Source organism: Alexandromys fortis, unplaced genomic scaffold (assembly GCF_014885135.2).
Source record: "Alexandromys fortis isolate MF-2015 unplaced genomic scaffold, M_Fortis_MF-2015_v1.1 scaffold_405, whole genome shotgun sequence".
Lineage (NCBI taxonomy): Eukaryota > Metazoa > Chordata > Mammalia > Rodentia > Cricetidae > Alexandromys > Alexandromys fortis.
This window is the reverse complement of record NW_026068313.1, coordinates 167,813-187,480: the sequence shown is the minus strand read 5'-3', so window position 1 is coordinate 187,480 and position 19,668 is coordinate 167,813. Positions and strand designations below refer to the sequence as shown.

Below are 19,668 nucleotides of genomic sequence, written 5' to 3'. Positions count from 1 at the left end.
TACGAGTTCAGGCGTGAGGGCTGTGAGTTTGCAAATCTAGCAGCTGGAGTGTGTTTGTGGTAGCTGCTTTCCTGTGCTAAGCTGATTTACTTGTTTAAGGTCTGACCTCATCATCCTGTCAGTATGGGTTCCCACCTACACTGTTAGCGGCAGCTTTCTGCTTCAGCTAGGCTGGAAGTATTCACAGTGTATCACAGGCAGAGGGGGAGGGGAGAGAAAGCAAGAAAGACTGCTCTCTCTCTCTCTCTCTCTCTCTCTCTCTCTCTCTCTCTCTCTCTCTCTCTCTCTCAGCACTTGTGCTTTTATTAGTTCTACACAAGAGGCAGAGAAACAAGAGATAACAAAGGCTCCATTTCCTTTCTGTTAGAGAAGGCTTTTGTCTTTCCTCCGGCAACAATGTCAGTGTCCGGCAAGAAAGAGTTTGATGTGAAACAGATCCTGAGGCTTCGCTGGAGATGGTTTAGTCATCCTTCTCAAGGATCGCCTAACACTGGAAGCTGCCTTCAGCAGGAAGGATATGAGCATAGAGGGACCCCGGTGCAGGGCAGGTTGAAGAACCACTCACGGGACAGAAATGGACTGAAGAAAGGCAATAGTCCTGTCCACCACAATATACTGACGCCGGTGCCAGGACCAGACCCTGCCCATCAAAGAGTCCTTCAGAATTGGCACCAACAAAACGTGATAGTACATCTTAAAGCAAATGAAGGCACTCCTAAAGCGGCTCCAGAGGAGAATTTGCTCAAATTCTCACAAGATTTGGAGATGATGGGTGATGACAAAATAGAAGATTCTAAATCACGGTAAGAGTTTTTGGTTATGTAAGTGAAAGCTTTAGCCTAGATTAATATTCTACAAAACTCCCATATCTTTCTAAATAGAAATGTTATACTATCTCTGAGTTTGTGAGCAGCCAATCAGGGTCTTCAAGAAACCCCCGCCTCTAGTCTATGAAACAACACTGTAATCAAGCATATGTTTTGATAATTAATGAGAAGTTATTATTCCTATGGTAGCTTTACTTCTGTTATATTCAGAATTCTCCTTTGCTTTTAAGAGAGATTTCTTTACGTTACTAAGCTCTGTAGATGTTTTTAACAGTTTAGATGTTCGCACAGTGAGAATTGTTTTGACAAGTGCATTAAATAAGAACTCTTTCTGATTTTGTGAACGGAGCAACTTTGAAAAAAATAAATCCAATTTCTAACTGCAGAGCATATACTTGTTTACTGCTTAGGACACAGTAATAGTTTAAAAATTGTGTTTCTTTTTAAAGTAAGAATATATAGAATTCCTTGGCATTTGAAAGTCAGTCATTTTAAGTGGCATTGCTTTCATAGCCAGTTTGTAACACAGAAATGTTCATGGGACAAGTAATAAAAATCTGCTTACATCAGCAGGATCTTAAAATAAGAAAATGAAATGCATATTTTGGGGTAGATTTCTTATATGATTTTAACCTAACTTGCTCTCATCAGTAAGGTCTGAACGGAAGAAATATTTATGCTATCTTTAGCACTGTCAAGTTTAAGTAAGCCTAGTGCATTGTCCATGTTTTGTATTGCCATTAAAAAATTTATATTATTAATTTGGTAAGTCATAATTAAATTTTCAACTGAAATTAAGTTTTAGAAGTGCTGTAGAATAAAGAACTTGCTTTGATGTATTAAAAAACACATACTAATGTAGAATGAAACTATACTAACTTCTTTGAAAATCTAGGTGTTTGATATTGTGTTCTTATTAAGTACTGGGATATTTTCATCGTGAGGGTCTGTTCACTATATTTAGAAAATGAAATCTTATTTCCATGAGTTTAATACAGAATATCAAAAGAAAACGAAGTATATCATGATAGAGAAAATCACATATGCAAAATGACAGCTATATAGGAACTTGGTCTTCATGAACTGTAAACAGGTAAAAATTGTCAAATGGCATTAAGCACAATATTAGATCACTTGCAATAAAGATCTTTTAAAATATCAAGTGTTTCTTTGTGAGCATATGCATTTTTTACTTGCCTGAAAAATAAAATGACTACAAAATTTATAACTACAATGACTGAATAGAGAATATAGCTCAACTAAAAGACTTTCAAAATAATATGAAATTAGTGTTTTTCAATTCAAAGCATTTTCTTGTGAACTACTTCCATACTTCTTAACTGACAAGTTGAAGGTTAAAGGAAATATTTGTCTCTGCTATATATAAATTTAAAAGTCCAATGTCATATTCTAAGAAAGCTCTGGGTATATCTCTGAATAAAACTAAAAAGAATAAAAGTGAGTCTAAGAAATTAGATGCTAAAAGAAAACGACAGGTACTTGTCCAGTCTAAAACACCAGATAATTTTATTAATGATTTTGACATTTCTCATCTGCTAAGGAATTGTTCTTAATTATTAAATTTTCATAGGAAAGTTACCATTTTCTTAAAATAAACACAGGAAACATTTATGCATGTGTCAAAACTATGAAGGCAGAAGGGAAAACTAAATTGAGGACTTTATTAGATAAAATATTATGTCTCTTATTGCCTATTATACATTTACATGTTTTGTTCCAAGATAATTCAAAGAAAAGCTCTAGGATTTCGTGTTCCTTTAATTCTCTCTTCTGTAGCAAGATTGGGGAACTGGAAAAAAAAAAAGACTTCACTAAATTGGCAGCATCCTGCCATATACTTGATACAATTTCAGATAAAATAAAAACAGCAAACAGTATGGAGAAATCATAAATCTAGCATGGGTGAGCTCTCATACCTCAACAACGAATACTTTCTAAGACATTCCACTTTCTGTAAATATTATAAAAACTGAACCCATAAGGAGCTAATTTATAAGTGTCCAGTTTACAAAATAAGTCTAATTAATTCCCCAAGGAAATTAAAATCACTATGTCAATTTCTATTAATATGTTTTTATAATAATTAAAAATTCAAATATATACTTAGAACTTGGATCACAAGTTAGTAGTATATTTAAGAATGGCTGCCACAGGCTTAATCACTGTGAGGATGCATATATCAGTATTCCCCTCATCAGAGTTCTGAATTCTTTTGTCATTTGATTTTTTGATAGTCATCTGCCAACTCTGCATCGTTGCTTGTTTTGCAACTACCTAGTTCAAGAAAGATTTTCTCTTTTTTGTTTTAACCATAAAGTTCCAAAGATAATCAATGTAATATTACATTATGCTTGTGCTAAATGACAAGATATTTAGGTATAGCCATGATTAATTACTCCTAAATAAATAACTGTATTAGTGTTTAGGTGAAAATCACAGTGTTAATAACATTAATCCACATTATAGAAACATCAATTATTTAATAAAATGTATATGACTTGTTTATGGTACTAACACACACACTTATGGTACCAACATGCACCTTAATAGAGAGCTTCCAGTTAAATAATTATTAGTTTAAAATATCAAAAGGAATGGGGATCATGTCACTGGCCTGTTGGACCTATAAAGTTTTTGAAAAACTGACAACTGTAAGAAAAATTGATCTGCATACATTTCTAATTTGGGAGTATGTGCTGAGAATCAAAATTCTTTCTTCACTGAGCACTTTATTTTTCAAGTAAAATTTGCCTTGAAAAATTGTAATTGCCATTGTAAATATCCATATAGAATAGGAAATGGGAACTGTATTAACAGAAATTTTCATTAAGTAAATCCACAAATACTGAATATCCATTATGTTCAGGAATTCTAGATGTTAGTAATGAAATGGAATCAAAGGAAGTATCCCATTTTATATCATATACATATTATGAAGTTATATTGAGAGGCAGAGTGAAAAAGAAGGGATAAACAAACACAAATATAAATTAGAATGGATATAAGTGGTCTTAAAGAGTCCTTAACTACTATACATCATTTTTTTTTCTTTGCAAATCAGTACTACAGGCCCCCACAAAACCACCTGAATCAAGTACAAAACATCTTCAGATTAAATGGTGAACTAAACAAATTCACCTTACACTGTTTATTGTGGTGATTTTATGATCACATTCATGTCCTTTGGACATAGAGGTGAGTTCTCAGCCATCCTGTAACCATGGTGGCATTGTGCTATCTAGGAAACTGGATACTCTGCTCCCACACAGTATGCCTCCTGCACAGAGACCTATGCCCTTTGTAGGAAGTATAAACATGACATTGTACAAGATTTTTTGCCAAAATATTTATATAGAGGCACTTTCAGTATGGGCTTTCATTCTCTGTCCAAACCCATTTGTAATATAGAATCTACTTGGAAAATACTTCCACATAAGGAGAAACATGAATTAAAAATGATGAAACTTATTCTAATATTCTTTCTAATACAATAAAGAGGCAGCTGTGTAGTATTTGTAGGCAGGCTCTAAGAAAGTAAAACAGTAATTTCAATGACCCTGTGCCTGAAATGTGCTTGGTACGTTCAAATACCAATGCATTTTTTACTAGATTAGATTGCATAACAGAAACAGTGAGAGAAGAGAGTTTTGAAAAGTAATACAAAAATAAATACTAAAAATAAGATAATAGTAATGCAAAAATGAGAGGTTCTTAAAAATGTCATGGTTATCTTTATTTCTGGGCATGAAACATAGTTTAAGAACCAGTTTTATATGTGCAAGTGAGTGTTAAATCAAAATGTGTAAAATATATCTTCAGCCCTCATTAGTGTAAGACTCCTTTTAAATGAATGCAAGTTGCAGGACAGGATGATGTGTGTATAAACGATCACCCATACAACACCGATGGTTACAATACGTGTGTACAGGAAGCCTGATAAGAACCTGATAAGTATCTGTGAGAAAAAAAAATTACCTTCTACTTGTTAAAAACCCATTTCAACTTATAAGTTATACATTTTTATATGTATTAGAAAAAATTTCATCTTAAGTAAGCTACAATTTGAAAAACTAAAGGATTATTTGAGCACAAATGAAGAAACAAAAAGTAATATTGTTTTTAAAAGTGATAGAAAAAAATGTTTAATATTTTTCATTTTACAATGATTATTACTATTTATTTTGTATGCCTTGTTTAGTGCCTAGAGTTATGGTGAGACTGAATTGATCAGTACAATTTTCTTCTCCAATAGGAGCTCTTGTTTCCATAATAAATAGTTTTACTCTTGCATTTGTCTTCTCATACAAGCAAAATACAAACAGATTTGTTATATTGCGTAATATGCTTGGTACATGTTTTAAGAACACGAAAATGCATGAATGTTTTTATTTAAAAAAAATCAATGCTAGAATCTATTTGGAGCAGCCACAAGTGTCTCACTGTTTTGTTTATCATTCTCTGGTCACATAAACTTATTCTAAAGAGTTCAATTGATTAATACTATATAACTTATGGGTAATTTATGGTTAAAAATCATGTGAATTTGGTCAACAATGTTTTAATTAGCAATAACAACTATTAAAGTGACCATGATCCTAAAGATTCAGAGTTTCTTTCTGTAATAAATCTTTCTGGAAAGAAGCATTTTTGTTTATTAAAAATACTTGGAAATTCTCAGCTCATCCATACTGAAGTGATTTATAGCAAATGATCAGGGTAGCAGCAACTGGTATTGACATGACATACCTGAATATCACCTTATTTCAACATTATTTAATTCCATGTGTACACACACACACACACACACACACACACACAAGGTTTTACATGATTTTTCTTTATTTCTTATGCTTTCAAAGAAAAAAATTCATTTAAAGTGCTTATTCACATGGATAATTATATATTTCTGGAAAATTTTATTCTGGGTATGTTTGTTGCATATTATTATGCAAAAATATTGTGGTTTTCTAAGGAACAAGACCTGCATTATTTAATTTTGCACCACATTATTCACTAGAAACTGTTTTCAAATGAAAGAATTAGGAATAAATACCATTATTTTTATAGAGTAGTTTAGGCTAAATATTCTTAAATGTGATTTAAAACAAAAAATACAGAAGTATATGAGTTCCTGAAGTATTTTCCTGAATATACACCATTTTAGAAGATAATTTAAATGTATGAGATAATTCCAGACAATTTAGAGATGGAATTTTTTTGTTTAGTTTTTAAACAATTTTTAACCATAATGTCTTTGATGAAATTAGATTCCATGATACTAATATTAAATATATTTATACTCTTTGTACCCATAGTTTCTTTCTGACAATTAAATCCTGTGGTCCTCATGTTAATAGATTTTCTAAGTCAACAGCAGTATACCACAAAATTATAAAAAGTGAATATTTGCTATTTCTTAATTGACTTGTATTCTTCCACAACCATTAAAATAATGCTGTTGATTCACAATTTCTAATGAATATGTCATATTTTGTTTCATCAAGATGATATTCTATTGGCAATTCTAGTGGAGGTAACTGAAGCTCTAATAATAACATGAAATTGTTTTATCCAGATGAAATTACTCATGGATAGTATTTCATATGTACCTATCGTAGGAGTACAGAATTCTTATATAAACACAGTTTTCCATTAGAGAAAATCACATTTCTTTTTAATGGCTAAGTATACCATGGAGACTAGTGACATAGTGAATATTCATTGATATTTTCAAGTAAAAAATTAACCATAATTTTATATTGCCGTCTACTACTTAATTTTGGGAAGAAAGTATTGATACATATTAAAAACAATAATCATTATATAAAACTTTTAGCTTCCAATGATAAATACATCATATAGCCATTGAGTATACTTTATTTATGATCATTCTATCCAATTTATATATTTTCACTAAAGAGAATGCCAAATTCTTAGCCATACTGGGAGAGGTAATATTTTCTAATTGTATATTTAAAAACAACTGCTTAAGGCAAATAAACTAGAAGCAATGAATCTAAATCAAATTGTTTCTAGACATCTAACTGTAGGGCTGTGAAAAAGAATTGCTGACTTTTTAAACAAAAAGAAGTGTGTGCGTGTGTGTGTGTGTGTGTGTGTGTGTGTGTGTGTATGTTCTAGAGATAGTATAAAGTACACATTTTTAAGTCTACAAATAGACACGGAACTTTAGACAGCATTTATTTACATTGGAAGAGAGAAATTCCAATAATCATGTTGATGCAACTTCCAGAAATGAATCTTTAATCCTCACATGATCTTCATTTTATTAACCTGTCCTGTACTGGTCACAGTGACTTACCCTTTGCTTACCTTCAAATGTTATTGTGAATGTACCTCACACCTTTTGCTCTTCTGTTTTTGTTGGATCGTTGGTATCCAAAGTTTAGTAGCACTTAAAACAATTACATCCTACAGGAATATTTAATGAAAAGCAATTCAAAATGCAGTTCTCTAATAAGGTAAAAGCCCATTTAGCTTATTCAAAATATCATAATTTTTTAAGTTCTATAATATCTAAGAATAAAGATTTATTGCCCCTGAATTGCAAAGGGTAACATGGCAGGGCTTTGAAAATGCTAAGAATATTGTTTTTTTCTATAATTTGTATGTTATAATTCAAAATTGTACCATTATTAATGAATAAACTTACTTTTCTTTTATTAATAAAAAGTTTCAAAAACTTTTATAAAATAATCTTAGACTGACTTAGAGACAATAATCCATGTACTTTTACTCCCTCTCTGAATGAAGATGCAACCAGTACTATAAAAATGAGGTATGCCATAAGACAATAAATGGCTCTATTTCCTATCATAAAATTTAACTATATTATTTAATTACAAATCTCTAGGTTAATAATTAGCTCTCTGAAATCTCAGGCACTTCCTTTTCCAAGTTTATTAATCCATTAGCATATAACGTGAAGTTTTAACAAGAATAAGCAAATAATGTTCAAAATAACAGGCCTGGTATGTGATAATTCATTTCCTTGAAACTAAGATGTAACATAGAAGTTAAAACATAGTTTGTTAGCTCAAGATGTTCTTTTTCACACCTAAATTGTATTAACAAAAATAATAGTGTAGTGCAAGGAATATGATTAAGCACAGAAAATTGAAAGAAGTAATTGAACTTTATTTGTTAAAAACTGGAAATTTCTTACCTATATATTTATTTACATAAAAGTGGAAGTCTGACTCTGGAGTAAAAGTTGCAGAAAAAGCACCAATATTGTAAAACTAACCTTTAAAGCTCAACAAGATTATAAAGAAGAAAACACCCTTAGTAATTCTCTATGGCTGTAAAGATTACAGCAAGGTCACCTGAGAGACAGAATACATACTACACTCGGCTTCTCCCTGGAGAAATTCTGGGGTTTACAGTAATAATTTCTCATAGTATTTCTAAAGGAAAATTCTTGACAAATAGTCCATAGTATTACTTAAAGCCTTGTGCCACTTTGATATTTAATGATGTTTATTAAGTTCTACTATAGGATTGTAAATATTTTAAAGATCATGCCCTTAAGAAGTTTACAATGCAGTTTGAATGATAAAAAATAAGGGGGGCTATACACTTCCTTCATAAAAGCCTTAAATAGTTACAATGGCAGCAACTTGTTTTAGGTATCCTGGTGTTTAGTGGAGGACAGTGAAGATGGAAGGAAGTCTAATGATTCACAATACAAACAGGGAAAGGCTCAATTCAAGAATAGAAACAAGTTCAACAATGTGGAAAATTCTTATTTGGTTTCTATTTTCTAGCAACAAAAGGAAAATAACTATAATGTACTATTATCACCAGGGTTCCATTCAACTCTCTGATGAGCAGTTTGAATGATTTCAAAATAATCCTATATGTGCTGAAAATATGTATTCTGCCAATCAAATTCTTCACAGTATTCAAAATTTTTCCTTGCCTTCCCCAGGTCCCACAACAAATTTTCATAGATATTGTATGCTTGAGGATAAGCAATACTCCTGCACAGAATTTTGGTTATTTTATTTCTACTGAGCTGTCCATGATAATCTCACTTTAAAATATCATGGTGTTTCTGAGTTTGAAATGGCTTTTAAAGAACTATGCAGATATACACAGCTAATTCAAGGGAGAAAAAATCAAACTGTAAACACAATTTCCTAACTCCTGGCTGCTCACCATACTCCTTTCTCAATTTTATGTTTGACTGTTTCATTCTGAAAAAAAAAAAAATACAAGCCTGCAGTTAGCATTATAGTTGAAAGGAGATTAAGATGCACAGAGGATTTTATGGAATTAAGTAATAGAAGTAACTGTACCATTTTAAAATGGAAAATTATCATGTCAGAGATTCACTTTAAGCCACTTCACAAATCTTTAGAGAATGGATATGGCTAAATCACTTTGCTTCACTATTTGGAAAAAAAGTACATAAAGTAAGTAGTCAATTTGTAAGTAGGTATTAGTCTTTATAAATTGTATATTACAAAAGAGGAGCTTTGCAGATTCTGTGGAATTTAAAATACAGGAGAGAAGGGTAAACTGTTAATTTCTGCCTCAGTAATATACATAGTAAAGTACTAAATGAATTGCTATTTGGTATGTTTCTACTATTGTTTCTCATTTTGATTGGTTTAACTTGGTTTGGATTTAAGACAGGGCTTTTTATGTTATACAATATATTCTTATTATGTTTATACCTACTTTTCTTCTAGTTCCTCCCCATCTCTTTTCTGATCCTGATACACACTCTTTCTGCCTATTATTAGAAGTCAAACATATGTGTAAGGAATAAAACTGATGTAAAACAAAATAAAATAAGATAAAGCAAAACAAATCAAAATAGGACAAAACAAGAATAGCCAAAATAAAACCATATGAGATTCTTATAGACTAGAGACACACATGTGCACACACACAGGAATACAATTAAGAATATATACAGAAAACACATGTAAGATAGNATGTTTTCCGTTATGTCTATAAAGACAGAGTAGCCAGAAGTGTGTGTGTGTGTGTGTGTGTGTGTGTGTAAGATATATATTCACAAAGGAATACTAAGGTATGTTTTTAAAGCTCTGAATTAATATTATTAAACAAAGAAACTCCAAAAATTATGATGGCTTCATTTTTTTTTGTTATTCATCTACTGCTAGGCATGGGATCTGTCCTTAGAAGTGTTTATTTCCTGAGTGAGACTCCTTTGGATAAAACTAACTTTTATTTGAAAGTGGTTATCAATTGGAGATAGCTTCTGGGTTAGGGATAGAGATATGTTTCCACATCTCCTCTCAACTCTACAACTCCATATGAGGTAGTCCCATTTAGTCTCTGTGTATGAGCCACAGTTTTTGTCAATTCACATGTGCATCATCTCTGTTGTGTCTACAAGACCTTGATTCCTTGGCATCCTTTATCCCCTGTAGATCTCACACTTTTTCTGCCTTCTCTTTTGCAGAATTCCCTAAGTTCAGATAGGGATTTGGTGGAGACCTCACTATTAGTGATGAGTGTTCCATGATCTCTCACTTTCTGCAAATTTTCTGATTATAGGTCTCTATAGGTGTTCTCTTTTGCTGTAGGAAGGAGCATCTTTGATGATGATTGAATAATGAACAAATTTATGAGCATAGCACAATACCATTAAGTGTCATTTTATTGTTATGTTTCTTTAACAAAGCAGCAATATTTTACATTTCCTAGGTTCCTGGCCCTTCTAGTCTCAGATTCATGGCTTCCCAGGTTTATGTATGCCTTCCATTTCATGGAGTGAGCCTTAACTCAAATAAGATATTTGGTGGATACTTCCACAGTCTTTTTGCCACTATTGCACCAACATATACTGGCTTACCCTTTTAGATCATAGGATTTGTAGCTGAATGGAGAGATGGTTCAGCTATTAATGGCTAGGCTCACAACGTTTTAAAATGTTATTTTGAAGGAAGAATTCTTCCTTCAAAGTTTCTGGAAAACTATAGTAAAATATAAAGAAGTTCTCAATTCCATTACCATACATTATTCATGATATGAATGAATTTCACCGTCACTCACTGTCCATTCTATTGTCCTCCTCCAATTAAGCCTTAAGGGTTAACTACAAGAAAACAAGGCAAAGAGATAATACAGACCCCATGATGTAACTCATATTGCTTTCAAATTGATTTTATTTATGTACAATACTACAAAAACCCTTGAATTTTCTCATATTATAGTCAAGACTATAGGTCTTTTAAATAAAAGAAACCACATGAGATGTTTATATTTTATTTTCTTTCTAAGGAAGAGTTGTTACGGCAATATCTATCACTATTTTTTTATACAATATATTTTAGTCATTTTCTATCCCTTCCCCCAATTCCTCCCAGATCCCCCCCATTTCTCTATGCTCACAATTTTAGGTACTTTCTATATTCAGCACTAAAAAATATCATAAAAGAAAGAGACAATAAGATCAAAAAAATAAACAAAAATAAAATAGTCACAACAAACCAAAATTAAGTCTGTTTTTGTGTGGGCCAATGTAGGACAACAACTCCTGGGCATGGGGCCTGCCCTGGATTGTAGCTGATAATACACAGCGGCATGCTATTGCAGACAACTTATTTTCCCTTTTCCAGACAGAAGGTATCAACTGCAAATACCTTCATGACTAGTGTAGAAATTTGAATCAACTACCCTTTTTTACTGTTAGGATTTTTTTCTGGTTTGAACCTGCGTAGATTTTGAGCTTGCTGCCACTGTCTCAGTGAGTTCGTAAGTGCATCAGTCCTGCTGCTTCATGAAGACACTATTTCTTTTTATTCATTCACCATATCCATTTCTTACAGGCTTCCCACCTTCTCTTCTACATAGATCCTTACTGGAAGAAGACATCCCATTTATTAGGGCTTGCTCCAACTAACTGTTCTCTGAATAATGTCCAGTTGTGGATGGCACTGTTAATTATTATCTATGGCAAGAAGAAGCTTCTCTAAAGAAAGTTGAGTGGCACAGTGATATATGGGTGTAAACAGGGGATCAAAAGTATTAATTTTTTGTTTACTAAGTTCCTATAGCAGAATAATAATGTAAGATTTCTCCAAGGACCATGACCCATTTAGTCTAAGGTTCTTGGCATCATTAACAGTCCTTTATTTGGGCTTCATTTCATGGAGTGTCTCTTAAATCCAAGCAAGCAGTGGCTATTTAATCCCATAAGTTTGTATTTTTATTTATTTATTTTTCTTTTCTTTTTTTTTTATTTTTGAGACAGGGTTTCTCTGCAGCTTTTTGGTTCCTGTCCTGGAACTAGCTCTTGTAGACCAGGCTGGCCTCGAACTCGCAGAGATCCGCCTGCCTCTGCCTCCCGAGTGCTGGGATTAAAGGCATGTGCCACCACTGCCCGGCTAAATTTGTATTTTTATTGCTCCAGTATATTTGCATGCAGATTGTTGATGAAGATCACAGAGTTTGTACCTATGTGCTACTGATGATTATGTTTCTCCTCTGGTAGTATAAAAAGTATCTTACAGAACCATGAACAGTAGGCATGAAGCTTCTGGGAACAGCTAAATATTACCATGGATGACATAAGTGTTAGTCTTACGCAGCAGGGACGTACCATAAGGTTATGGATGCTAATCAACAGCATTGGCAATAGCCTATCATGTTTGGGTGGTGTATGAGACCCCTTTGGCTCGAACCTCAATAATATATAATCCATTTCTGGCATTGTGGATTTTACTTTGCATCAGACATAGCTAATTGAAACATTGTGTAGCCTGTTATGTAGTGACTTCATTTAAATCCCTTTCATTTTAAATATATAGTTTTAGAAATTTTCTAAAGAAATTTGTTTGGCATTACAAATGAATTTTAGTATTGTGTCTCTGCCTATATTCTCTTTTATCCCACCTTCCCACTCTACTTTCCTTTTAAATACATTATTCTACTTTCCTCTTTACCTCTTTATAGGCCTATATTCTATTTCTGTTTTTTGAAAGTTCTCCTCTACCCTGATGCCCCCTTAATAGTTATCTAAATTCTGTGGTTAATGTGCTTAAAACACACATGCCTAAAGCTTAAAAGTAACATCTTTTTTTAAGAGAAAAAAATGAATATTTGTCTTTTGGTCTTAGACTACCTCAATCAGAATGGTTGTGTATAGTTTCATCCATTTACCTGCAAATTTCATAATTTCAATTTTCTTAACATATAAATAATATCCCCATGTGTAAATGTACCACATTTTCATTAGCTGTTTATTAGCTGATGGAAATCTAGGGTTTTTCCAATTACTAGCTGTTATAAATAGAGCAGCAGCAACCATGATTGACCAAGTAAACCTGTTGTAAGATGTAGAGTCCTTTGATTACATGCACAAAAGTGAAATAACTACTTTGATATTGCTTGGAGGCCTGCTCTTTCTTTCTTACCTCGTTTTTTTCCCTTTCTTTTCAACCCTTCCTTTCTTTTTTTTTTTTCTTTTCTGATTGGGCTATATAGGAGGAGTTGATATGGGGAAAAGGGGGCTAGAGGGAGGGACTGGGTGAAATGGAGGGGGGAACTGCAGTTGGGATATAATTTATGAGAGAAGAATAAAAGTTAATAAGAGAAAGTTAACAAACAAAACAAAATAAACTAATTTAAAAATGTGTACCTAAAATAGATGTATAGGCAGTAATAAAAATAAATCCTCATGTGGTAATGATGGACATTCTAACCATTTTGTGTTTAGATTATTTCTATGCTGTTATTTTTATAATATCCAACTCTGTGGATTCCCCACATTATATATCATCTATTGCATTCTATGAAGAGAAATAAAGATATCTTAATACTTTCTTCTAAAGTCAATGTTGTTTTCACTCTTTTCTTTTTCTTTAATTTTTGTTTGTTTGCTTGTGTATCATTATGTAATCTGGATATACCTTAGTCAAATTTCGTATGTAGATCAGGCTGGGCTTGAACCCAGCTCACTTGTCTCTAATATATATCATAAGTGTGTGCGTATATTTGTGTCTGTACAAACACACATGTGCATGCACACACACACACATACCAATTTTACCTAGAGAATCATGTTCTTTTAATGTCTCTTCTATATATGGAATATATCTCCTTTGCTAAGACATCAGAATTTTCTAATTTCTCCATATTGTGTGTTTGATAATCATAATGTACAATATTACCTTTATTGGCTGCTCACAATAATATAAAACCCAATTTCTTGTGTTTTACAGCTTTCTCCATTACTATGACACTATTATACACAGTTTTTCACTTCAAAAATTCACATTGTGTCATTATACTAATCAGATGCTGAGAGTAGCTAAAATCTTCATATCTGCCATTATAGATGAAATTAAAGTTTCTTACTAAGAGGATTACAATTCAGTCCTCTCTTGGCCTATTTCCATTAGTCAAGTGGCATTTCATTACCATTTACGATTTAATTTTGTTTTTCATGATGCAGTTATACAGCATTGGACAGAAATAGTATAAGATAAGATTTGCATGTATTTGGAGAGGAAAGATGGGTATGTATATATTGGTTTATTTAATTTTATTAATTTTGCCAGGCAAAATGGAAATAATTCTTAAATTTTGACTCAGTATATGCTAATATATTATCATGTAATATTGACTGCTTAATATTTAATGCCTAACATTTTTAGGCATTCTCTCCCAGGTCATACTGCTTTTATGGCCAGGTCAGAGTAGTAGAAATGCTAGATTTAACTTGATTTAATTTTCACCAAATAAATATGATCATTAAACCAGTTTTGTGCTTTCACTTTATATTCACATACAGCCAAATCACCAAATGAGTATTATCTCAATTATGACTATACTTTCTTAGTATCTGTAGTCATTATAGCTTTGAAAAATTCTTTTGAACCAAAATTTATTTTGCTTGTTGTTAAATGGACACACATCCATTCCCACCCTTCACACATCATTGGCATTTGTTTTCTCAGTTCTATAAACCTTTATATAAATTATTATTAGACTTGTATAAAATCATCAATAAGTCTAGTAAAATAAGTAATAAGATATTTATAGCAGCCTACATAATTTAAAATTGGATAGGGAGAGAAATACTTTTGCAAGTCCCTTAAGATCATGAGATAGTGCTGTTATTCTTTTCACATATCAGATGTTATTTCTTGCCCAAGTCTGACTTACCTTTTATCATGGAGGACAATTATGTTAACAAGAGGACTTAGAATAGAAATTATGTACCCGAGATGAGAATGAGAGGATGAACATTTTTTTTAAATTTTTAAATGAACAAATGGGAATGGTTTTATTGAATAAAGGATAACATTTTGGCATATAGATACACAGAAATATACATAATTCTAGTAAACTAAACAGATTTTTATTGTAAATGAAAATTATCTTAGGGTATTTTCTAATACATGAAACCCGCACATTGAAATTGCAAATATGCAACTTACCAAATATCAACAAGGAATGAACAATGGTAGTGATCTTGACATAAAACAATTCTAAAATCATATATCATTAATTTTCATAATGACTTGTCAATAAAAACGAAATGAGCATTTGTTTAGTTACTTGAATCAATAACTCAGGAGTTCAAGACAATTTCATATTTACTATTTACTATTCATAGTCAAGGCAGAGCTTAATTTTAAATATATATTTATGCTGAGCAGATTCAAGCCAGTTTTCCTCCAATCCTTTGATTTTTAATTTGGCTGCTGTATCCAAATGTAGAAATTAATGAGTAATTGTTATGGATAATAGACAAAGTATAATATTGTAGTTAGTTTTTGTTTTCTCTGACATCATTTTTGTTTTCCTTGTCTATGTCAGTTTGTAGTCAAATTGTTAGAATATTAGTCATTACTGCTTTTATAAAGATACCAGAATGAAAAAGAAAACATTTTGTTCACTTTTCTAATACAATAAATGAATAAGTAATTAATCAACAGAAGAAATGGAATGTATTATTAAATTAAAGAAACCAACTTCCCCAAATGTTTATTATAGCATAAAAGGACTGCCCACCAGATGAAATTTGTGTTTATTGCACACTCTACATAGAAAGGCATGATTGAGTGCCTTTGGAAATATCTAATTCCACTTCTGTTATTTAATGCTGTTATGAATTGCAGTGAACTGTTGAATCTCTCTGAGCCTCAAATTCTCTCATCTATAAAATGAAGAGTAGCAACAAGAATTTCATATAGCTATGTGGAATATATGCTGAGGCAATAAATTGAGAAATTTTAATATTTCCTTATCCTTAAGTGTGCAGTAAATGTTAGCATTATCAATTCAAATATCTGAATAATTTTAGAATGCCACATTTGTATTTTATGAAAATTAAAATAATTAAGGAAATTTAGCTAGTTTTGCTTTGGAGTGAGAAAAAATGCCTCTAAATAATTTCTGATTCACTGAATTGTTCTACAGAGTGTTGAGGAAGTAGTGGGCTGCATCCCACCGCCTGGCTAGCTTAAACCCCAAAATAACCACACAGAAATTCTATTAATTAAATTACTGCCTGGCCCATTATTTCTAGCCTCTTATTGGCTAACTCTCCCATATTAGTTTAACTATCAGCACGAGGTTGTGGCTTACTGGAAAAGTTTCTAACCAGCATCTGTCTCAGGCAGAAGAATCATGGCATCTGCCTGTCTCTGCTTTCTTCCTCCCAGAATTCTGTTCTGTCTTCCCCACCTACCTGAGTTCTTCCCTATCAAGTAGGCCAAGGTGGTTTTCTTTAATAACCAATGAAAGCAACACAAATACAGAAGGGCCTCCTACACTATTTTCCCTTTTCTGTTTAAATTTAATTTTATTATCCCCTCAGTTTTCATTTGGAGAGATTTCTATAATAAGTCTATTATAAACATCATTCGCTAAAATTAATTTTCAGAATAATAATGTTTAAAAGATAACATTTTCTATTACAAGAAGTTCATGGATAGGAAATATAAATTGAATACAAGGGTTGGTGCTTGGTCTTATGGAAGCTTGATTGCATTTCTTTGCTGATGCTCATGGGAAACTTGCCCCTTTCTGAGTGAATACAGAGCAGTGGATTGAGGGGGGTGCAGGAGAGGTAGGGAAAGGAACTGGCAGGAAAAGAAAGAGGGCAGGCTAAAGTTGGGATGTAAAATGAATACAAAAATACATCCCAACTTTAGCCTGCCCTCTTTCTTTTCCTGCTGAACATAGTGGACAAGGAGGACTACTGAGACCTCAAGAACAATGGCAACGGGTTTTTGATTCTACTGGACCTATTGGTTTCGTGGGAGGCTAGGCAGTTTCGTGGATGCTCACCTTACTAGACCTGGATGGAGGTGGGTGGTCCTTGGACTTCCCACAGGGCAGAGAACCCTGATTGCTCTTTGGGCTGACGAGGGAGGGGGACTTGATTGGGGGGGGGGGAGGGAAAGGGGAGGCGGCGGTGGGGAAGAGACAGAAATCTTTAATAAATAAATTTAAAAAAATTAAATAAAAATTAAAAATATTGAAATGGTAAAATTTGGGAAATTTATTTATAATAGTTTATAAAATATGTACAAGTTTAAATGCTTCTAAATCAGAAGAAGATATCATTTAAGTTATACTCCCAAATAAAGACAACCTGAATTTTTGCTTTTAGAAAGAAAGGCATTCAACAATTGATTATGTTACTTAACTCTACTCTTAATTTCTTGGGGAGGGTAACTGGAACCTTCTGTCCACTGCGATCACTCTGGCCTCCTAACCTGTAGCTAACATGCATATGTGAATCTCCATAAATGTTGGGCAGGCTGGTGTCCAGATCAACAATGCCTGATGGTATCTCTACTACCTGTAACATGATATCCAGCTGATGGCCAGATGCCAAGTGACAAGACCATTGAGGGAGGCGATGCCACCTTCAGCGCCTTCTTTAGTGAGCCAGGCACTGGCAGGCATATTCTCAAGCCTTTAATCCCAGCACTCAGGAGGCAGAGGCCGATGAATCTCTGTGAGTTTGAGGCCAGCCTGGTCTACAAGAGCTAGTTCCAGGAGAGGTTCTAAAGCTACAGAGAAACCCTGTCTCAAAAAAATTATAAAATAGAATATTAATTTGTGCTTCATAAAAATGGCTATTGTGTTATTTAGCCCACAAGCTAAAATTTGTCTGCCCCAATTCTAACATGTTGTGAAACACAAAAGTAATATTGCCTGGAAGAGAAAGCCATGAAAAATGCTCTCAGGTTGACAGACTTCTCTGAAATACTTAAAGCCTTGAAGTTTCTCAAAATTCTCAGTAGATGACTCTTGCTTTCTGTTTTAGAAGAGTTTCGACTTCACGCTGCATTTTGACTAATTTTGCTATGTCAGAATGCTTTTCACACGGTGGAAGAAGCTAAAATAAAGTTGACTGCAAGTTGTATTACACTAACACAGAACAGTAAAAGAGCATATAGAAAGTACCTCCACACCTGATCTTTGAGTTCAATAGATATTTTTAGAATGTATAATAAATGTATTAAAGGTCAAAATAAAAAATACATCTTAAAAACTTGCTTTCTATTTATTTACATTCTAGGGTAGTATGTGGAGTATGTATGTTCTAATACAGAAACTATAATAATATAGTAAGTTTCAATAAGTATAACAATATAGTAAATAATTTTATTTATTTATGTATTAAAGATTTCTGCCTCCTCCCCGCCACCGCCTCCCATTTCCCTCCTCCTCCCCCATCAAGTTCCCCTCCCTCATCAGCCCGAAGAGCAATCAGGGTTCTCTGACCTGTGGGAAGTCCAAGGACCACCCACCTCCATCCATTGTCTCTGTCTCCTTTCATCACCTGATGAAGGTTAATGTTCAGGAGGATGACTATATGTTTTTCTTTGGGTTCACCTTCTTATTTAGCTTCTCTAGGATCACAAATTATAGGCTCAATGTCCTTTATTTATGGCTAGAAACCAAATATGAGTGAGTACATCCCATGTTCCTCTTTTTGGGTCTGGCTTACCTCACTCAGGATAGTGTTTTCTATTTCCATCCATTTGCCTGCAAACTTCAAGAAGTCATCTTTTTTTTAAACTGCTGAGTATACTCTAATATGTATATATTCCATACTTTCTTCATCCATTCTTCAATTGAAGGGCATCTAGGTTGTTTCCAGGTTCTGGCTATTACAATTAATGCTGCTATGAACATAGTTGATCATATTCTTTTGTTTTATGATATGGCTTCTCTTGGGTATATTCCCATGATTGGTATTGCTGGGTCCAGGGGTAGGTTGATCCCGAATTTCCTGAGAAACCTCCACACTGCTTTCCAGAGTGGTTGCACAAGTTTGCATTCCCACCAGCAATAGATGAGTGTACCCCTTTCTCCACAACCTCTCCAGCAAAGGCTATCATTGGTGTTTTTGATTTTAGCCATTCTGACAGGTGTAAGATGTTATCTTAAAGTTGTTTTGATTTGCATTTTCCTGATTGCTAATGATGTTGAGCATGACCTTATGTGTCTTTTGGCCATTTGAACTTCTTCTTTTTAGATTTCTCTGTTCAGTTCAGTGCCCCATTTTTTAATTGGGTTTATTAGCTTTTTAAAGTCTAGTTTCTTGAGTTCTTTATATATTTTCGAGATCAGACCTTTGTCATTTGCGGGGTTGGTGAAGATCTTCTCCCAGCCAGTGGGTTGCCTTTTTGTCTTAGTGACAGTGTAATATAGTAAATCTTAAATAACAGTATATCTCAAAAGTCATAAATAACATGTTTTAAACTAGAGTAAGAAAACAAGCCTGCAAGAACTAAGGTTTTAATCCCAGTATGATATCTATGTGTGTGTGTGTGTCTGTGTCCATCTG

At 33.1% G+C, this 19,668-nt stretch overlaps 1 protein-coding gene across 2 annotated transcripts in view; it reads left to right on the top strand.

Annotated features, from left to right (window-relative positions):
* Positions 1 to 292: 292 nt before the first annotated feature.
* The window catches only part of Klhl4 (kelch like family member 4), a 78,672-nt gene continuing 59,296 nt past the window's right edge, over positions 293 to 19,668 (top strand). For both annotated transcript variants that reach the window (XM_050132690.1, XM_050132689.1), the window contains exon 1: positions 293 to 803. In XM_050132690.1, coding sequence (XP_049988647.1) covers positions 397 to 803 — 407 coding nt within the window. In that variant the 5' untranslated portion in view covers positions 293 to 396. The remainder of the gene's footprint in view (positions 804 to 19,668) is intronic.